The 21,326-nt window shown below is 40.0% G+C and overlaps 1 protein-coding gene across 2 annotated transcripts; it reads left to right on the top strand.

Annotated features, from left to right (window-relative positions):
• The first annotated feature begins 1,869 nt into the window (after positions 1-1,869).
• On the top strand, positions 1,870-19,505 carry FAM174A (family with sequence similarity 174 member A). Of its 2 annotated transcripts, XR_014951444.1 has the most exons (4): positions 1,870-2,180; positions 7,396-7,530; positions 7,635-7,747; positions 10,879-19,505. XR_014951444.1 is itself a non-coding variant. In XM_021543996.3 (3 exons), exons 1-3 carry the CDS (start codon positions 1,888-1,890, stop codon positions 10,898-10,900), a joined length of 450 nt encoding a protein of 149 aa, XP_021399671.1. In that variant the 5' UTR covers positions 1,873-1,887; the 3' UTR covers positions 10,901-19,505. The 2 variants fall into 2 exon arrangements, 1 of the variants encoding a protein (XP_021399671.1); XM_021543996.3 differs by lacking the exon at positions 7,635-7,747 and having other exon boundaries at positions 1,873-2,180.
• The last annotated feature ends 1,821 nt before the right edge of the window (positions 19,506-21,326 follow it).

Below are 21,326 nucleotides of genomic sequence, written 5' to 3'. Positions count from 1 at the left end.
AAGTATGGTAGTTTTGCTGAGAGGGTGTTTTAAAATACTAATATTGTCCTGCTGAAGTTTTTACTGACCAAAGCAATCCTCTTTTCTTTTCCCCTAAAGCTTTGCATCTGACATGCAGTTTACCACACTGTATGTCATTGTAGTATGCTAAGCGGGCAGCCAGCACTGCTAGACTTTACACAGTCTATGCATCAAGGATACTGATATAGGACAATTTAACATCAGTGACTGTCTTTCTAAGAAGTATTCTTCCTTGACTTTTGAATAGAACACTTTCCTCTCTCATATGTCCCTGTACTGCAAATAAGTTGCTTGGACTTGTCAAGAGAAAATATATATCAGGGTAATTCATAGGATAGAAGCAGGTTGATAGATATTGGCAGTGGTAGGACCTGAATCAGTCAAGCTCTGTTGAAGTCATAAACCTGGTAAAAAGCTATGACGGAAGCTTCTTCACATGCTACATCCTTACAGCACCTCCAGCAAAATCTGTTGTATAATCTGAAACATTATTCTCATTAAAGGCCCATTAATTTTTCAAGGGGGAGACACTTGATAGTCTAATGTCTCACATGCTACTTAAATCAGTTTTACACTTTCCAAATTCAGACTAATTGTGTGACACAAGACTTTGAATCTATTTTTTCTGTTAATGAACAGCTAAGCCTAAACTTATTAACTTGTTAGTAAGTTAACTAATCACTGTTTTTACAGTATCTATATGTGGTTTTATATGATCCAATATGATTGATACACTGCTAAGTTTAAGGCCTCTGGGATAATGAGTCTCCTTCTGAACAAAATCTGGTTGTTGCTCCTGTTACTTCAATTGCAGATATGTATCTGTACAAGGCTTTTTTGCTACTCTGGCATTTTATTAATTCCCTTCAACACAGTGACAAATGTCAAATTGCTCATTACCAATATGGATTTCTCATTCTGTAGGTACACTACACTTCTGAAATCTTTGCTGAAGTATACAGTAACAAACCAACCGAACAAACAAGCCAATAAAAAGAGTCATAACGGATTCTAACAACGAAAGGATTATCCTATCAGGACAGCATTTAGTTGAGGAACAATGAGGCACAAGAGCAATAAAGTTTATGGAGAGTTACCCTATAGCATCACCCTAAGTCAGGGTCCTGTCATCCATGTTCACTGTGTGTTTTCACTGAGGGCTCCATCACCTTCGGCTGTGGTCTGTCTAGACATATCCCTTTTCTGGTCTTTCAACCATTGGACAACAGCTGAAGCAAAAATTAGAGTTTTCAGGCCCTACTTTCCAAACCACCCTTTTGCTTATTGGTGAGGAATACGTCTGCCGCAGGTAGCTCGGTAGCATCGTAGGACCAGGTCCTGCACCGTCAACAAACAAGACACCTCAGACTGCTGTGTGAAACCCGGTGTGATGGCGTGAGTGGGGTGTGTGGGGAAATAAGCGGGGACACATCAGGTCACTGGAGCCGCCGCTGCGAAGCGGCTTCGGTGCCAGCAGCGGCAGCTCTGCCACTGGGAAGTGGCTGCCAGGGAGTCTCATAATTGGTCACACTGGGAAGTTTCCTTAACACTCAGTTATAAAACTTTCAGTTATAAATTTTTTGTCCTTTCGAACATAGAATCAGGCTAAGACAGAGGACTGGTTAAAAAAAAAACAAAAAACAAACAACAACAACAAAAAAAAAAAAACAAAAAAACAAAAAAAACAAAAAAAAAACCAAAAAAACCAAACTATCCCGGCCGAAGTTTGCTTCATTCGAAGTGGCGCTCGCTGGCGCCCAGGCGCTCCTGACCGCTCGCCGAGCGCGGCGCCCTCGCAGGCGGCGCGGCGGGCGGGGCGGAGCGGCTTTGGCTTCCGGCGGCCGCGCCGGGCGGCAGCGGGGCGGGATGCGGCCGCCGGCGCTGCCGCGGCTCCCGGTGGGGCCGCTGCTGCTGGTGCTGGTGCTGCTGGAAGCCGCCCGCTGCGGGGAGGCTGCGGCCCCGCGGGCCGCCGCCACCGCTTCCCCGCGCCCAACGGAGGCGGCCGGCGGGGCCGCCACGCGAAGCAGCAGCGGCAGGAGCCGCCTGGCCGAGGTGCCGGCGCCGCCCGAGCAGGGCCAGCCCATGACCCAGCGCGCCCTGTCCGTGCTGGTGCTGGCCAGCGCCGCCCTCATCGTCTACTTCGTGATCCGGACCGTGCGGTGAGGGCGGGGAGCGGGCGTGCGGGCGCGGCGGGGCTTGGCGCTCTCGGCCCTCCCGGTGCCTCCCGGTGCCGCTTCCCGGTGCCTCCCGGTACCTCCCGGTACCTCCCGGTGCCGCTTCCCGGTACCTCCCGGTGCCTCCCGGTGCCTCCCGGTACCTCCCAGTGCCTCCCGGTGCCGCCTCCCGGTGCCGCCTCCCGGTGCCGCCTCCCGGTGCCGCCTCCCGGTGCCGCCTCCCGGTGCCGCCTCCCGGTGCCGCTTCCCGGTGCCGCTTCCCGGTGCCTCCCGGTACCTCCCGGTGCCTCCCGGTGCCGCTTCCCGGTGCCTCCCGGTACCTCCCGGTGCCTCCCGGTGCCGCCCCCCGGTGCCGCCCCCCGGTGCCTCCCGGTACCTCCCGGTGCCTCCCGGTACCTCCCGGTACCTCCCGGTGCCGCCTCCCGGTACCTCCCGGTGCCTCCCGGTGCCTCCCGGTGCCGCTTCCCGGTACCTCCCGGTGCCTCCCGGTGCCTCCCGGTGCCGCCTCCCGGTACCTCCCGGTGCCGCTTCCCGGTGCCTCCCGGTGCCTCCCGGTGCCTCCCGGTGCCTCCCGGTGCCTCCCGGTGCCGCTTCCCGGTACCTTCCGGTGCCTCCCGGTGCCTCCCGGTGCCTCCCGGTGCCGCCCCCCGGTACCTCCCGGTGCCTCCCGGTGCCGCCCCCCGGTGCGGGCGCGGAGCAGCTCGGTCCGCTCCGCTCGCGTCACCCAGAGTCGCGCATCGGTGCTGGCCTCTTCTCATCTCCCTCCTGTGCCCTCCGGGTGGATTTGTCACTGCTGGCATCCGTCAGCCCACCTAAATTTATTTTGTGTGTTCTTAGAGTGATTTTTGACCAGTTGGCAAACTTCTATGTCGCTAAACTACCCAAGTTGTCCTCCCCGACTTTGGCAGTAAACATATTTCTTCTATGTTTTTTTTTTACAGTAAAATTAACCCATTTTGTGTCTTTTTAAGAAAAGGGCCCTTGAAAAGCTTGCTTCCACTTAGCTGCCTTTCTGTTTCTCATCGATTGCTTATGCAGTTAAGTACAGTGTTTGTCACTGTATTTTTTTGTCCTGGTAGTTTTACTTCTCTTTCTCATGCTTTAATAACGAATTCTTCAGAGCAAGGCCCAAATGTATGATTATGCATAAAACACCTCAATTATGGAGCAAGTTCTCCATGTACTTTTCATTAAATTTAGATACACCTATTGTGTCTAATATCTGCATCATTTAGTTTAGAAAGGCAGCTGAAGGACTGTTTTGTGTTTGTCATGTACTAAGATATACAGTCCAAGTAAACTAGGATACTTTGATTGTTCCATTCATCTTTCAAATCACTCTTGAGAAGCCTTGAGGGCACTTCTCAGTGTTAGTGTGTCTTGTAACATCAGCCTGTTGGATTTGGAGATGTGAGTAGTACTGTGGAAAGGCCAAATAAATAAAGCTGTCATTGCAGGAGCTGGAGAAGAAAATAATCATCTATTACCATTATTTTCTGGATGAATGGTAATTACTTCATAATCTGGTTTTGTTAGTAGGATGCTGTTCTGCATTTGCAACTGGAGTGCAAATGCATTACAACTTCTAGGTGCTACTGTAAGATGGAAGCTTTATACCTCACACTATTCTGCAATTCTGTGGCATCTTGCTTCTGAATTTTGGAATAGATAAAGTGTATGTTTTTGAATTCAAACTTGTAGCTGAAATGTTCTTGCAGTTATATACTAAATATAAGAATTAAGTGCAAATGACCCATTTTTTTGGCTAGGTTTCCTTGGCATTAAGACATATCTTATTGTAAGACATGAAAATTTTTTTAAAACTTTCTGACAAGTTGCCCGCCCAGTGGATGAAGGTAAAAAAGTGAGTGTAGTGTTTCTGGATTTTAGTAAGGCTTTTGATGCTTTTCTTCACAGTAGCCTCCTGGACAAGCTCTGCAGCTGTAGGGTGAGCAAATGAGTGGTGCACTGGTAAAAGAGACAGCTAAATGACAGGGCTCATAGGGTTTTAGTAAGGAGAGTTGCATCAGGCTGGTGCCCAGTCACCAGTGTTGCTCCTCAGAGTTCAATTCTAAGGGCCAGCTTTGCTCAATAATCTTATCTGGAGACAGGAGTTGAATGGGCCATTAGCAATTTTGCTGATGACGCCAAACTGGGAGGTGCAGTTGGCTCTCTCAAGGTGCAAAGAGCCTTGCAAGGGATCTAGATAGATTGGCGCATTGGGCAATCACCACTGGCAGGACATACAACAAGAACAAATGTGGGGCTCTGCAGCTGGAACAGGACACTAGTTTTACCTGGGAGAGAAGTGACTGCAGAGCAGCCATGCAGAGAGAGACCTCAGGGTGCTGGTTGACAGCAAGCTCAGTATGAGCCCACATGTGCCCTGGCAGCCAAGAGGGCACCCTTGGGTGCATCTCAGATAGCCAAACAGTCAAAAGAGGAGATTGTCCAACTGTATTCAGCATTGTCATGGCCTTCTTGCGTGTAACTGTGTGCAGTGAAAAGCGTACTAAGGCACATGAATACAACCAGACTGAAGAACCAAGCTGGAGAAAGAGCTGGAAGGCCTGTCCTTTGAGGAATGGCTGAGGACTGAGTTTGTCTACTTTGGAGAAGATGAGGACTGCCTGAGGGGTGATCTCATTGCTCCCTGAGGTCCCATTGGTCCCTGAGAAAGGAGATGCTTATCCCTTCTTGCAGAGATCCAGCTATAGGATGCATGGGAATGATTCAAATTTGCACCAAGAGAGGTATAAATTGAACATTAGGAAGCATTTTTTCTACTGGTAGGGTGGTCAATGACTGGAACAGGCTTCTTAGAAAGGGGATCAGTGTTTAAGAGGCATTTGGACAATACCCATGGTACCATGCTTTAAATTTTGGATTGATCAGGCAGTTGACTTGATAGTAGTTGTAGGTCCCTTCCAACTGAGCAGTTGTCAGTCAAAGAGTAAAAGATCTTAAGTTATTTTTGTTAACACTCAGGACGCTGCTTTAGAGTCGTGTCTGTGGTCATACATGCATGTTGCATAAGCATCTCCAGTATTCCTGTAGCTGTAGTTTTTTAAGTACTTCTTAGATAGAGTTTGAGTCACAAGTGATTAGTGTGTCTTTTTTCAACAGGATTTGTTTGAATCTAAAATCTGTGCCAGCTTTGTGATAAGTTTTATTTGCATTTTCTACAATCTAGACATTTGCTACGACTGTCTTAGGTTACTTTCAAATCACAGTAGCTACTCACTTTCCATTTTTACCCATTAAGGGAAAAAGGTAAAATGTAAAGTGAGATTGAACTATTGACTACATGAGTAGCGTGTACTGCCTCTTCTTAATTTCTTTTTTTAAATGTGTTTAAAGTAGTTTCTTATCTGCTAGGATATCCACAATGCTTGTCCTAGTCCCAGTTGCTTAGCTTCTACTTTAGTGAAAACCAAAAGGCATAATATGTAAAAAAAAAAGCCCTATCTTTCATTATACTGTAATCTTTAAAAAGTTTTAGAATTTCATTCTACTTGGTGCTTTGAAGTGTACAACTTATTTCCATGTTGACGAATAAAGAACAGATGAAATAAATTAAGAACATGGAAGGGACTTTGTCTTGAACTGAAAGGTAAAATTTTTGGTTTTGGTACTGGCCTTAGCTTTAATGAAAAAGCTGGGTAATTTGTTCTGGTCTAAAGCACTTAGGTGCCTGGGATAACAGTTGCTGCATTTTCATGTCATAATTGAGAGTGGAGGAAATTACCATGTTGATTATTTATTATAACATTAGAAATTGGAGAACTTTGAAGAATGGAATGTACTTTGTCTCTTTCCCATTCTTACAAGGTTCTATTTATTTCTCAGTTCCAAAAGGAGATATATTTTATACATTGGAGTATAGTGAAGAGATAAACCAAGATTGAATGCTGTTGTGTGTTCTTTCAAGAAGGGTATTTAAACAGGTTATGTAAGTACACTAGAGTTTTAGGACAGGTATTGAAGCTGACAATCTCAGTATTGTATTTGGAATCTCTTACAAGATATTCAAGTGGTGCCTAAATGTGTGACAGAGAAGTCACTATGCACAGTATACAGTAGTATAATGTATTATAAGTAATATGATAGCAATGCTATAATATTGCAATATATTAATTAATTTTTTTTAATATTAGCTCAGAAATACTCTGTGTTGAAGTTCCTGAATGTTGTAAACATGTTTTGTAGGCATTTAGATTGGGATTGTAAATTCTGGAGTTTCTAAATGAAAGACCTGTTACCTTCTTTACGTTTAGCACTAAGTACCTAGACAGAAGTTTTTTTTAAAGTCCTGTAGCTTTCATGTAGTTGTTAGCCAGTTACTGAAAGTGACTCTGTTGGCATTCTGTAAACAAATGCCTTTGCACAGTGTTTGGTGAGTGGCTACTGGTCTGAGTTCTGGAACTTGAGCAAGGCTTGTTCCATGTGTTAAGGAGTAGTTCTGGAAAACCAAACTGAATGGTTCATCGTGTGCACATGGTTCATTGTGTGCACATGATGCACGTGAGACCAAGGCCCATGCAGCCAAGCTGTGGAGAATGAGAAAAGCAGATGCAGACAATCTGCTTATCTGTGATAAGTACTGTGCCTTCATCCTGAAACATGCCTCTTCCTTCTGTGCTTTGTGAAGCAGACAAGATATTGACTCTACAAGATCTGTCTTATTCTAAAGTGTAATTATAGACAATTTTTTAAACTTGGTATCTGTAAAAGATTTCACAAATTATAATAAAAATTTCTAGTGTCAGCCATGACTTGTGTTACACGTTATAGTTTTGCTATAGCTTTGTTTGGTTTCTGCCTGATTTGATCTGCCATTCTTTTCAGATGCGTAAGACACATAGAGAATATGCAGCAAGGCAATTTTTTTCTCAGTACAAGTACGTTAGAAGTATGCTTTTGCATATATTTTTAATGTGGCTCTTACCTTTAGATGCTAATTGCCATTTTTGTGTTCACTACATTAATCCTATACAAAACTACAGTGACCTTAATCATTTCATGTAAACTGTTGACACTTAGAATTGTCTGACCTCTGAATTTCATAGAGCTAAGTGTGTACACTTATCATAGATTTTAGAAAATTTACACTAAGTATCAATATAGCAGTATTTTACATTATTGGATCAGAAAGTAGCAAAATATTTACATTACTTGAATGTTTTAAAATATTTTTCAGGCTCAGAAGGCAAAATAGAAAAACCCGAAGATACGGAGTTTTGGATACAAACATAGAAAACATGGAGCTGACCCCTTTAGAACAAGATGATGATGATGATGATACAACACTATTTGATGCCAGCCATCCTCGAAGGTTTGTATTTTGAACCTGAATGTACTTCTAGCCGTAGAAGTGAAGGAGTGTGGGTGATAAGCAGTTTCTCTGAGAAAGCTCACTACTGTGTTTCATATGCATAGTTGGAGAAGGGATGTCAAGATCACTTGAATTTTAAATGGGCAAGAATTTAGTGGGCAAGAAGATAAACACCATTTGCCTTCAACATGTGAGTTCCAGAGAAATGGAGAGGAAGGTAGGATATTTTTGTTACAAATACAGTGTCATTGACGTTAATGTTAAGTCAACAGCTAGCTTTTACCTTTCTCTTTTGTTTTCCTAATTTGGAGGCTCTTCAGCTTTTCCTATGTATTCTCACCTATGAGTTCTGCTTCAGGCAGCTTTGCTTCATTCTGCTTTCTTATTGCTAAAGTAGTCAGCATGATGATCCTGCACCAGGTTTTACATTTGATATTGCTGCACTGAAATATTAATATTCTTAAGCTATTCTCAGAAACTTTGTAGATACAGGAAAATTTTGTTGTACTTTGTTTGAACTTCCAAAACCAAATTTTGTTTGAACTTTTGTTCTGTTTCTTTAGTGTCCTTAAACATGATCAATTAAAATTTAAATTTATGTTATTCACAGTTAAATTTTTTCCTTCCTTACTGAGTAATGCCATCACATTGCACATGTAGATAGAGTGAAAAAAAAAATTGATGGGATTATCATAGTCATGGTTCATAGTTAGAGCTACTTGACTACTGTCAAGTATCAGAAGAGATCAGATGAGTTCTTACAGTCACAGCAAGTAATTGATTCACACTGGTTAATGTGAAATCAGATTCAAATCTCAAGCAAAACAGTTTGATAAATGCAATACATGATGTCGTGAATTAAAAGTATTGGAGTAATAACTCAGGTGTTCTACAGTTTACAAGGAGGAACTTTGGATGCAGTTCTGGCACTTGAAGAGAAATAGTCAGTCTGCTTTAACTTTGTCTCCCTAATGGGAATCTTTCTGATTTAATTTTTTTTGTAAGTCAAAGCCTCTCTTGATTTTTTTCTCCCCCATACACTAAAACTAAAATAGCTAGAATATCTCAACTTCCTCTGCATTTTAGGATTATGTGACATTTACCATTACCCCATGTTATTCTGGTTCCAGTACACATATATATCTACATATATATATATATATATATATAATATACACATACATATGTAAAATATAATAGGTAATTGTCACATTATATCCAGGAATTCTCTCAATGTCTTCCTTAAATCTTTTAGCTTTTGCTGTAATTCAGCATACTTGTTGATAGTGAGGTATTTGATGACAAATTAACATGATACTCTTTTAAAATGCTTATTTACAGGAATATCAAGTATGTGTTTTAGTAGGAAGTAAAATTATAATATAGGTAGTCATCATTAACAAACAGTATTATACAATTATAACTTTCAGAGAGCCTATTTCTGATTTTTCTGCCTTCCTGTTTCCTAAATATTTCATTTTGAGCGAGAAGAAAAATTTGTTAAAGTATTTCACAGTAGAAGTATCTAAACTGTTGTTTCCACAGTGCTCTGAAAGTATGTGCGTAAATTATTCAAGTCCTCGTTTTGATACTGGGAACTCAGGAAAACAGGGACTTCAATTAGATTTAGTGAAGATGGTGAATTTTCTTTGGTTTTGTATATTGATATCTTCCTGTGTTCTCTTTTATGGGGAGAAGCTCTTAAAATTTTAAGAGTTACTTTTTCTTGAAATAGTGTTCATGTGTAGAATGAAAGCAGTGCTGAACAATGTGAATTTACTCCACAAATCTCTGTAGAGCAGCTTGGTAAAATGGTGTTAAGACTTTGCAAAGATACATCATTGCTGGGAGGATAGTTTAAAAACTAGAGTACTTGAATTTTTTTTTTTTTAATCTTGATTGGGAATTAACTTTTTAAAGTTAATTTATTATCCCTTGTTTCAACTTGTTTGCATCTGCACTGAAGCTTAGTAATCAGTCTTCATGCTTAAGCACAGTCACCAAAGGGAATACAAAATGCCTGAATAAGCAAAGACAGCTTGATGCTGAGGACAGCATCATGAAAATGATGCTCACATACTTTTGGGAGATGTCATTACACTTTGTTCTGACACTTATAGTAATTCAGAGGTATGATTGATAAGGTTTTTTTGGAGGTAGCTTAAATATATAGTCAGGCCTGGAACCTCGGAGCAAGGAAGAGAGGCTTTTAGTAAACTAAGCTTTTTGAATTCAGTGCTTTGTTAAGTAAAGAACAGTTGCAGTTTTACTTAACTTAGACTCAACAATTGAGCTTATTCAGTGCTTAAGTTTCATTCTGCCACAACTTACAACAGAATGCACTAAAAAACAATGCAGTTACAGGAAATTCTTATCTCCATGTTCACTTATATTTGTTATTGACCTCAAAGTAATTAAGTTGTGGTATATATATAAAAGTATTGTTATATATCTATATAAATACATCTTTTTTCCTATTTTCTTTGTGACATGTTAAAAGACTGCAGTAGCACCCAGTATGCTTTCATTTTTATTCCTTGAAAATATCAAGCTTTTTTTAAGGTGATACTCTACGGAATAGTATGCCTATATTAGAAATCCCTATAGGCTTATTTTGGGTTAGCTGTTAACTGTATTCAACCCTTTGCAGGACTAGGCATAGAAACTTACTTCTATCCTAAAAATCATGATAGTGTTAGTATACTGGTGTCCAGATGCATTAGTGCTTTCAAGGGTTGCTATTTTCTTTCAGAGCTACATGAAAAAAGGTCCTCAGTGCCCTCAGCTGTAACATAGACAAAATTTAAGTGTACTCTAACTGCCCAAGCATAAAATTCTAGTCTTTGGTCACTCGCAAAACTTTACATACATGCTAACTGAGGAACAGTTATTATCACATCTTTGTTTTTCAAAATTATGTCACACTTCTAGTTTAAAATCCTCAATGAGTGACTTCACACAGAAGCTACTTGCTCAGTGCTGCAAGGCACAAGGAGAGAAATTTACTCAATTTATTTATAGTATTCCATAACTCGAATGCTACCAAGACCGCCAGAGTTTCAGTAGGAACTCAGGAGCCTTGAAAGTTCAAAAATATATTCATCATGGTAAATCCCTTTTTATTTTTGTATATGAGTTGTCTCTCTATTTGGAAAGGTTAAATGAATGCAGGTTTATGGTACTTTGCTTCACAGTAATATGGTAACTATCTGTTTTTCCAGTCAAATATAATAATAAAATGTCATGTCTCTCTGGGTTCTTTCATAATGTGTCATCTTGAAAAATGTAGGCTAAATTCACCTTGAAACAGGGCATTTCAGATTAATGCATCTGTTTCTTCTATTGTAGAGAAGTACGTGCCTTTCAATGAAAGAACTTAATCTTAGAACCAGAGAAGGAGACTGCTTCATGAGAGAAATAAGAAGCAAGAGGGTATGCAAGTCGGGGGGAACTAATTTAATTTGTGTATTTTGTGGCATCCTTAATATCTTGCAATAAGTAATGTATCAATTTGTTGTATCTTTTTGTATATAGAGATTCTCAATGTATAGCCTATGGGGAGAGAGTACTAAATGCACTAAGATAAAATCCTATTTGAAAAGGAGATTACTTGTAAAACAGGGTATTTTTTGCTTGTTACAAGTCTTGTATGCCATTAAGTGTGGTATACACTTTTTTTCTACAGTAACCTGGAATGTTAATTTTTTCTTCTGATATTAAATTGTAAGTAAATAAAGTCACTGTGGACTTACCAGAATTGTTAGAACATGATTTTAATTGAGGAGGTGATTTATTGTTTACCAATAAAAAGCTAAACCACTGCCTTCTGTGTTGGGAATTTAAAAAACTGAATTAACATGTTTTGTTCATGAAAACTAAAGTGAAAAAAAATAAAATGTGTTTACAGTGTTCCTAGCACTTAGTGTGATACTCCAGCGCTATATATTTTAAGGATACTTGGGATATTAATATAATTATGTAAAGCTTGGTATTGCAACATCTTCCTGTTGAGACTCCTGATTGCAACTGTTGAGTTAAATTTTTGTGAGGTCTCTCTTCCACTTGTGGGAACAGATATGGCTCAGTGACTTCAGAGTGTTGCTGTGTGATGTCAGAATTCAGATCTGTAGTGAAGTAGAGGTAAGCCTCTGTGAAAATTCTAAATATTCTGTAATTCTAAAATGAAACATTGACATCAGAAGCAGCTGTTACTGAAATGTGTGGTAGCTCTTTCATTTATGTAGTTGACATACAGTAGTTATGTTTAGTTTCTGGCTAGTTGTCCTGGGTTGTAAGATAAGCTTGTATTCCATTTGCCATCTGTTGAAGGCAAACCGGTTGGACAGGTTTTTGTTATCTCTCTCAGAGACAATGGTTTGCCCCGTAGAGGCAATGGTTTGTTTATACACCATTGACTGATTCAATGCAGGGCTGGTAAATGTAACACCGTGAGGGGTCCCACCCAGAGGGGGGAAGCCAAGCACTCTATTGTTGTTTAAAGGGGTAGTTTTTTTTTGGGGAGAGGAGGCAGCTCTCTGGGCGGGACTCCGAGAGAAGCAGCTCGCTCTCTCTCTTTGCGGGATTCCCAGAGAAGCAGCTCTCTCTCTCTTCGGCGGCACTCGCAGCGAAGCAGCCGGCGCGCGCTGAGGCGACGGCAGCGGAGCTCAGAGGCAACCCCGGCACAGAGGAAGACCGGCCCCACTGCCACCAGATCTTCAGAGGAAAACTATACCCTTCTAAAGATCACCACTTCAGCTGCAATTCATCAACTACTGCAAGGGAAACAATTGTCCCAGCAGAACTGATACTGGCACCCCGACTCCTCAGGTTCTGGACTTTTTTCACTGGTTTTGTTTGTACCGATTCCATTTGCCTTTTTAAATTGTTGTCTAGTTTTCTCCTAGTAAAGAATTGTTACTCCCATTCCCATATCTTTGCCTGAGAGCCTTTTAATTTAAAGATCCTGGTAATTCAGAGGGAGGGGGGTTTGCCGTTCTCCATTGCACAGGAGGCTTTGCCCTCTTTCACAGACTCCTGTCTTGTCGAACCAAGACAGAATTTGGCGCATCAACGTGAGGCTCGAGGGCATTGAGAGGGAAAAAGGATTAACAGTTCTTAAGTAATTTGGTTTTTTGTTGTGTGTAAAAACATCTTCAGCATCACCATGTGGTCTAGTTTACCTTGGTTTGGGTGGCATGTGATCGTAGCTATACTTTTCCCATTTGCAGACCCTTATCTAAAAATGGGTCCTATAACTAAGGCTACGGTGTCTGTTATCAAGTTTGGCTTCTGGGTTAATTGGGTGAGGAATTCATGGATCTTTAATTTCCTCTGGAAGGCAGGTACATGGATTCATAGCTATCACACATTAACTGTATGTTTTTGGGGTTACTTTAATAACGGTACCTACTGTGAGGAAATAGCACCTGGGCAAACTTTCTCTCAACCTTTTAACCATCTTTTTGGGTCTGCTCCACCAGTTCTCAAAGGGTTAAGATCCTTTATAAGTGCTAATGATACCATACAATGGGTGGTGTTGCTGATAGTCCTGTTATATTTAGCATTCAGAGATAAGGGAAGATTAACCTGGATAACTACCCTCACACCTACACCACAGACTCAAGATGCTGCTGCTCCAGAGCAGAGTATATTTCAAGGCATAAGCTTGCTACAGCAGTATTGGTGGGGGTGACTATGTATCCTCAAAGTACCAAAGTTATGGGCTACAGAGAAATAGGAATATTTTTTCTTGATTCTTCATCCTCTTGGTGTTTGAACAAAATTGGAGTACTTTTCTTTAAGGTCATTTCTACAGTGATAGCGTGGGGAGGGAGTCTTCTGTAGATTTTCTTCTACCAGCTGAAGTAAAGTAGAATATATTGTTATAAAAGTAGAATATATTGTTATATTGAAACTTTCTTTCTTGCTCTAGTAACAGATCAGATGTGGTCAGATCAACCTCCCAAGGTAATTTTCACCTACAGCTGCCCATGTGCCACATACAGTTGGGAAATAGATAGTATTTACAATAAATGCAAGTCTTTATTTTGCTTCCTGATGTACCTAACTTCTTCTGATTTTATGTAAAGATAAAAGTGAAATGGAAACACAGCACTAATTCTTGGAACTGCTTAGTTGAGGAATCTGGAGACATAGTAAAGAATAACTGGGTTGTAGACTGCAGGTGAAAGAACAGTAAATGATAGAAGGCAAATTATGCTGTTTCCATATATAAAGGGTATCATCAGTGTTAAAAGAAGCATAATTGAAATATTTCAGAAGTATAGGCTCTTCCTGACTTCGTAGAATTCAATCCTGTAGAATCTTTCTAGGCTTTGAGCCACCCTTTGGAGGTGTTATCCTTGTTATGGACAGATACTTGAACTATTTAAGCAAGTTAAAATCACTGGAAATGCAATCAATCTTTAAGCTCTTGTATATGCTGCAGGTAAACCTTGATGTTTTCCTGCAGAAAAAACAAAATGGAACAGATTGTTTATGTTTCCAAGCAAATTTTCTCAAAAATTTTATATAGGCTTCTTTCATTCATGCCTCCAAAATTATGAGGCTCTGTTTACAGGAAAACCATCTGTAAAGCAATCATACAACTGGTAATAAGTTTTGGAACAGTTTTGATTTCTGATATGTTCAATACCATGTGGTTGATAGAGAAAACTTCCTTGGCCTTACTTAGCTTGTATCTAATTTAAGAAGCTGAATTGGTTCTCATTGCATTTGCAGACACTAGTTAGAAAATAGTCATGGTTTTGTATGTCTTGGTCTTAACAGCTGGAAATTGCAGCTGTGAGTTATGTACAGCCCCTGTTGATAGGTGCAACACCATCAGTACCATTTCCAACTACTTGCTGAAAGCTGTTCTTGGAGCTGTTCTAACATACTTTAAAAAATTTGGGAAAGAATATGCCACCACAGAGGCCAGTAACTGACCTGTGCATAAACAGAACTGAAGTTTGTTTCAAGCTTATTTTATCACTTTAAAAAACAAGATTAAAAAGATGAAGACGAATAATTGTTAAATGTGTATCTGAGTAGCTGTGTATGGAAAATTTTTCCCTATTTGAATTAAAATATTAATAGGCCAGTAAAGAATGTGAGCTGATCTGCTGATGTAAAACCCCTTGAAGATAGGTGATACCCTAAGTGTAATGAAAAATAAACTGGGAGACAGGCGAGATTTCTATAACTTGAATTTCTGAAGACAGAAAATAGAATGTGAAGAAAAATCTTGTGAGATTGAAAAAAGAATAATGTTTAAAGATACTTTTACAAATTTTAAAGCATTAAAACTATCACAACAGATCTGTTACTGTTTGTTAGGGCTTTGTGACTTTTTTCCTTCACTACTGTAACTGGAGGCACAGCTTGTACAATATGTAGTTCCCAATCAAGTCTGAATATATTAGTTCAGTGCAATGGAGAAGGCACCCTGTGATACCATGAATGAGTCCAAGCACAAGAAATCTGTGTGACTGAAGAGGCAGAAAGCATTTTTATTTTTTGTGTTGACCAGTAAGAGCCAGGATCAATCCTTTTAATATGTAAGCCAACTGAAAAACTTCAGTCTCAAAAGACCCAGCATGGTTGGACTGCTTCACAGTTTCAGAATAGACTTCTGTTTGCTGCAGGTGTCTTGTTCCGTGGTACTGCTGATGATGGTATTCCAAACTGTTAACTGTTAAACCTCTGCAGAATTGATCCAACACTCTGGAGTGGTGTCCTCTGATGAGATTTTTGTGTGATTTTTCTTTGTCCGCAATTACTCATCATTTCCAAGTGGCTTGCACTCTAGCTTCCATCTTGAAACATTTTTATTTTAAGAAATGATAAAACAAGATTTTTTCAAGGTATTATCAGGATGTATGGATAAGTTTAAGATTTTACTACAAGATACAAAGAAGGTTCTTAAATAATGAAATCTTTTGTGTGTAATTTCCTGCTTTCTTCAGCTGAGGAAGTATGAGCTTATGTTTTTACATAGCCCTTTTCAATGCTTATGGCAGTATGCTTTGCAGAAAATGCAATATATAATGTTTTCCTAAGTGATGTGGACATATGAATCAAATGCACAGTAAGTAAGTTTGCTGTCGCAGCTAATCTAGGAGGAGCTGCTAACTCCCTCAAGTGAGGCAGAGAGAACTTACAGATCTGATTAGACTATGGAGCAGGATAACCACCAGACGTATGAAATTTAATAAAGAGCAAGTGCTGGATTCTCCAACTGAAATGAGACAATAATACATACAAACTGGGGGACAGGAGGCTGAAGACCAGCCCTCCAGAAAATATCTGGGGATTTGAGTTAATGGGAAGTTAAATAGGATTCAGCAGCACCCTGGCAGCCGATGGATCAGCTGTCCTGGGATGCATCTGGGCAAGGGAGGGATTTGTCCCACTCTGCTCTATTTTGAGCACCACAATATGAGAAGGACAGGGAACTGCAGCTTTCTTCAGCTTGGAGAAGAAAAGGCAGCAGGCAAGAGGGGCAGCAGAGTGGGAGATGCTGATGTCTCTGCTGACCAGTGAAAGGGCAGATGGGATGGGAATGAGGTTGAATGCAGTGGAATTCATGTTGGACGTATGGCATAGTCTGAATTCAAAAGTTATGCCAGAGTTCCTTTTGATACCTGTTTGTATCAATCTAGGTAATGGGCACTTTGTTTATCAGTTTTCTTTCCTAAGCTTCCTTCTGTTTAATAGAAACAAACATTCATATTAGCTTCAGAAAACTTGGTCCATAAAGACAGAGGATGAAACAGTACACATTCTCACTTAAGCATTTAATTGTTCACATTTTAAAGAAAAGTCACTGTCAGTTCAACAACTGACTGGATCATGCATTGTATGACGAAGTACTCATTTTTCAAGTAAGAAATTCTTTATTATTCCAAAGGTTTTCCTTAAAAAAAGAAAATTAATCCAGACAAAAGCCTGTAGGTAAGGTAAATGGCATTTATGAGGAATCTTAATGAAACTTCTAGGTATTGCATTATTGAAAGGTCTATATGCCACATTTTGAACCTTGCGAGATTGCACAGGGAATATGTTTGTGCTGATATTACTCCTTTTACCTGCCTTGATCATTGTCCAAAAAGAGATTTGTGACTGTGTGGATTTTGATTCAGACCAAATACAGTCATTCTTATTCTGTGCTCTGATAGAGTCCAAAGGCCTCTCATCTTGCTGAACAGAAAATACAGTTTTACACAAATAACAAAGTTTTACAAATTAAACCTGCTGAATCAAAGCAGACATTTTTGTGATGTTTCTGAAAGTTAGTTGTACACTTCCAGTAAGAAGATTGCTCAGATAGGTGGTGAAACTTAATTCGCAGTTCAACTGTCCATTCTATCAGATCTTTAATTTTGCCTTTTCTGATAGGAAATCTAGATCTTGTTTCTAGTCATTTTAAGCCTATTGCACTGAAGCTACAGTGAATGGTAAAAAGAGCTTTGTTCTATTGCAAATTTGCCATTTCTTTTAAGATCATTATACTGTCTGTCCATCTTGTCCGAACAAGACACTTGGAGTTTCTTTCCTCTTGTATTCACTTTCCATTGGTTTTGGTAGGAGGGGTTGCTACAGGGCTGGTTCCTGTGAGAAGGTGCTAGAAGTTTCCATCATGTTTAGCAGAGCCAATACCTGGTGTCCACAAAGATAAACATGCTGCTGGTCAAGCCTGGGCCAGTTAGAAATGGTGGTAATGCCTCTTTGATAACACATTTAAGAAGGAAGATGAACAAAAAGTTGTTGCATAGTTTTAATTCCAGCCAGAGGTGATCAGGGTGAGAACATGTGAGAACAACTATGCAGACCATGAGGTCAGTGGAGAAGGAAAGGAGAGGGAGGAGGTGCACCAGGTCTGTGGAGAGAGGGGCCCTGCTTCTATGCTGAAACAGCCTGTCCTTGAGGGACTTCACCCCATGGAAGAGTGACCCATGCTGCAGCAGGTTTGGAAGGACACCTGCCTGTGGCACGGACTCACATGGCAGCAGTTCTCAGGGAACTGTTGCTTGTGAGATGGAGCCACGTCAGAGAAGTTCATAGAGAACTGTTTCTTATCGGAGAGACCCCATGATGTGTCAGTGGAATGCTCCTCTTCCTAAGCAGCAGAAGAAGCGACAGGAGATGAACTGATCATAACCCCCATTTCATGTCTCCTTGCACCACTGGGGTAGGAGATAGAGCTGAGAAGTAGGCAGGGGTGGGGGGAAGGTGGTTTTAAGGGCTTATTTCACTTCTCATTATCCTGCTCTGATTTTTTGTTTTGTTTTGTTTTGTTTTGTTTTGATTTGTTTTGTTTTGTTTTGTTTTGTTAGTAATAAATTCACTTAATATCCCTAAGTTGAACCTGTTTTGCCCATGATGGTATTTGATGAGGTGTCTCTCCTGGTCCTTATCTCAACCCATGAACTATGTTATATTTTCTCTCCTGTGTCCAGCTTCAGAGGGAAGTTAATGAACGACTTTCATTGGTGCCTGGCATCTGGCCCAGGTCAATCCACACCACCTCCCAAGATAGTTATAATTGACAAACCAGCTTAGTATGCCTGTAAATCGTGCATCTAAGTCATCTATGAAGACATTGAAGAGTGCTGGGTCTGGAATGGAGCCCTGTGGAACCCCACTAATGACAGATCACCAGCCTGATGTCACTCCATTCATTGTCACCCATTGTGCCCAACCCGTGAGCCAGTTGCTGTGCTTATGATGATGTGTTTATCCAGCTAAGTGCTGGACATTTTGTTCCAGACACTGTGAAAAACAGCACTGATGACTACTGAAATCCAAAAAGATGATTACATTAACTGTCTTCCCTTGATCGATGAGGTGGAGAATCTTGTCATTAATGGGTAGGACTTTTCCCCTCATGAACCCATGCTGGCTGCTAATGATGAGTGTGATGTCCTTCAGGTATTTTTCAACAACTCACAGAATAATCTCCAAATTTTGCCAGGCACTGAGGTGAGACTGACAGGTGGGTAGTTACCAGGGTTATTCCTCTTGCCCTTCTTGAAAATTGGGATGTTAGCCACCTTTCAGTCATCTGGGACCTTCTATAATTCTATTTTTCTGTGATTATATGGCGATGGAAACACATACAAAGGTTGTGCAGCTCTCATACTTTTGGTGTTGAGTAGTATAAAAAATTTCCCTTCCTCCCTTACCCATATAAAAGATAAGTTACCACATTTTCAATTTTAGCTCTCTAAATACCTTCAGTTGACTTAGAGCCTTAGATTTTGTAGCAGCTTCAGAACCACTTGATACTAGAAAATAAATGCAGAAAATAGGGTTCTAAATTTAATGTGGGTATTAATAATGGGTACATTATTATGGGTAATTGTGTACCCATAATTAATATGGGTAACCATCTGCTTTATATCTGCAAGTAGGATAGACGTTCTAGACCTTGTTCTGTCCAAGCTGGACATGACAGCATTCATTTTGACAGAGGCAATATAAGACCAGGGCTTATTTGCTTGAGCAGCTGGATGCTTCTGGTCCAATTTTTTATGTTTTCCACTAACATGCCATGTAATACCTGAATGCCAGTATATGATATTGATTTAACTGAAGTATTTGTAGTTGTTTGCATATAAGCAGTAGATAGTCATTAATATTTTAATTTATCATCTTGGCAACTCTAGCTGTCCCCAAGAAAATCCCTTACATTCACTTGTGTTGGTGTAAGTTTCAAGAAAAAGAAAGCTAAAGTAGGATATATTAAAAACTTGTTTATTATAAAATATGTTTTTTTTTTTATTTGAATGCAAACTCTGTTGTCCTTAGTGCCAATACATGTCTTCAGTACCTATGAAATTGAAATATTTTCCTCATTTTTTAATACTGTAGATGCTGTTCTGCCCATTTGCATTACTAGATACCATAAATCAGAAACAAAATAATTTGTAATGTTTCAAATTTTAAATGAAAATAAAAATTTTCATGTTAGATTTAGTTTTGTTTTCTTTCTAAATTCGTTAAACAGCAAAATTATGATTAAAAATGCAAGTTTTGGGGTTTTATCTGTGTGTTGTTGCTGTGGTCACTCTTCTGTCACTTCTGCTGTAGTCTCGAGTTCAAAGGTATAGAGAAGCAAATGTACTCAACACCCCTTTTTCCAAGGTGTGAGACTTGCTTGAATATGACATTCCACAGCAAAATCCTGTTGAAACATTTAGGATTATCTTTTGTTTCTTTTCTCACAGCAAACACAAGTTCAGTTTTAGGTAGCATATGTACCATTCTCCAGTGAGCAAGAGCAAGGGAAGGCTACTGTGAATATGTTTTATTCAGTAAAGTTAAATCTACAGCTTCTTAAAATATTTTTCTGTTTAAATTGCAAGATGATAATAGTTTCATATTTTCAGAATTAATTTGAATATTTTGTTCAGAAGCTACTTAAAGTCTTAGACTGACAATGGACTACATGCCTTTTATGTAGAAGAAGCATTATAAACTTGGCTAATGCTTCATAGTGAAGTTGCAACTTTTTAACAGTGGAAGGAAGAGACCATATGCTTTTTTTAAGGTTAGCCCTTGACCAATGACCATTTTGGGTTGTTAAATAGACAGACCTATTTTGACTATTGTTGCATGTGTCAATAATGTCCTTGGTACTTTTCAAAATGGATGACATTTAATCCTAGAAATACTCATGGCAGACTTCTTGGGGACTCTGTGCCCATACACTGAAAGACAATATCCCTTTAAAAATTCTGCAGCAAGTCTTCCAAGTATGTCTCTTTTCTTCCTAGCTAGTAATCAGGAATCTAGTTCCTAAGTTGTTATTTAATCTCACTAAGAGCTCATATGGATGAAATAGATGTGTTATAAATCTTAACTAGCATGGTAAAGTAATATTTTCTAGTTACTTCCATCATCGTGAAGTTTACAGAATAAACTGGCTCCAGCAAGATTTTCACAGGAGTGTTGTTGATTGTGGGAAGAAGATGAGATTTTCCCTTGCCTGTTGCAGAAATACAGGAGAAGGTTCAACATTTAGCCTGCATTGCCTGAATCTCAGAAGTTCTGTTACCAACAATGGCAAAAACAGAAGTTCACAGGCTTTTCTCCTGAGGATATTTCCAAATAATGTCAGTGATATATCTGACACAGATGTGTGGCAGCAGGTATCCTGTCATCACAGAAAGAGCATCCATCTAACTCATGTTACCAGCCAAAGCCAAGTGCCCACTTTGTTGGGGCTACTGCCAAACAGCGAAATGTTCCTTCTGCAATATGCTACCTGACACTCTACCACTAGCTCTGGCTGAGATGGCTGCTAGCCCAACCCTCTTTTTTTTATTTATTTGGACTATCTGTTGTCAGTCAGCCTGGCTTCTCTTCAGCAGCAACTCCCAAGCTGAACTGTAATCAGCCAGGCTTCTTCCTTATCAGCCCCAGAGTAACCCCAAAATGGGCCCCTCTAGCCATTCTGTGAAGCTGCTGTGAAGAAGGATTTGGTCAAAGCAGGCAAGCTCTGTGAACTACTCCTACTAACATGAGAAGGCAGTACCCTTCAGGTACAAACAACTATCAGTGGAACATGAATGAAATGCTGCTAACATATTTTGTCGCCTTTTATTGTACATTTAAGTACACTTTTGGCACTTTTAGCAACGAAGTAGTTGCATGTTACAACATACAGGTTTTCTGTCATAGAAAGGCATTTGGTTTCTTTCTGTCTGTGACTTGTAAATGCTGTATTTTATGTTCTTCTGCTGTCAGCTTCTCAAGGACGAGAGGCTGTGTCCAGATCACTTAAAGGAATA

The sequence above is a fragment of the Lonchura striata genome, chromosome Z (genome assembly GCF_050655825.1).
Source record: "Lonchura striata isolate lonStrDom1 chromosome Z, ASM5065582v1, whole genome shotgun sequence".
In the NCBI taxonomy this organism is placed as follows: domain Eukaryota; kingdom Metazoa; phylum Chordata; class Aves; order Passeriformes; family Estrildidae; genus Lonchura; species Lonchura striata.
This window is presented reverse-complemented; position numbering and strand designations above follow the sequence as displayed.

What these genes read in the sequence shown, in the direction of transcription:
- FAM174A (XM_021543996.3), top strand. Translation starts at nt 1,888, where the DNA reads ATGCGGCCGCCGGCGCTGCCGCGGCTCCCGGTGGGGCCGCTGCTGCTG. An exon ending in TTCGTGATCCGGACCGTGCG is followed by an intron (nt 2,181 to 7,395) that starts GTGAGGGCGGGG and finishes AATATTTTTCAG; the next exon opens with GCTCAGAAGGCAAAATAGAA. An exon ending in GATGCCAGCCATCCTCGAAG is followed by an intron (nt 7,531 to 10,878) that starts GTTTGTATTTTG and finishes CTTCTATTGTAG; the next exon opens with AGAAGTACGTGCCTTTCAAT.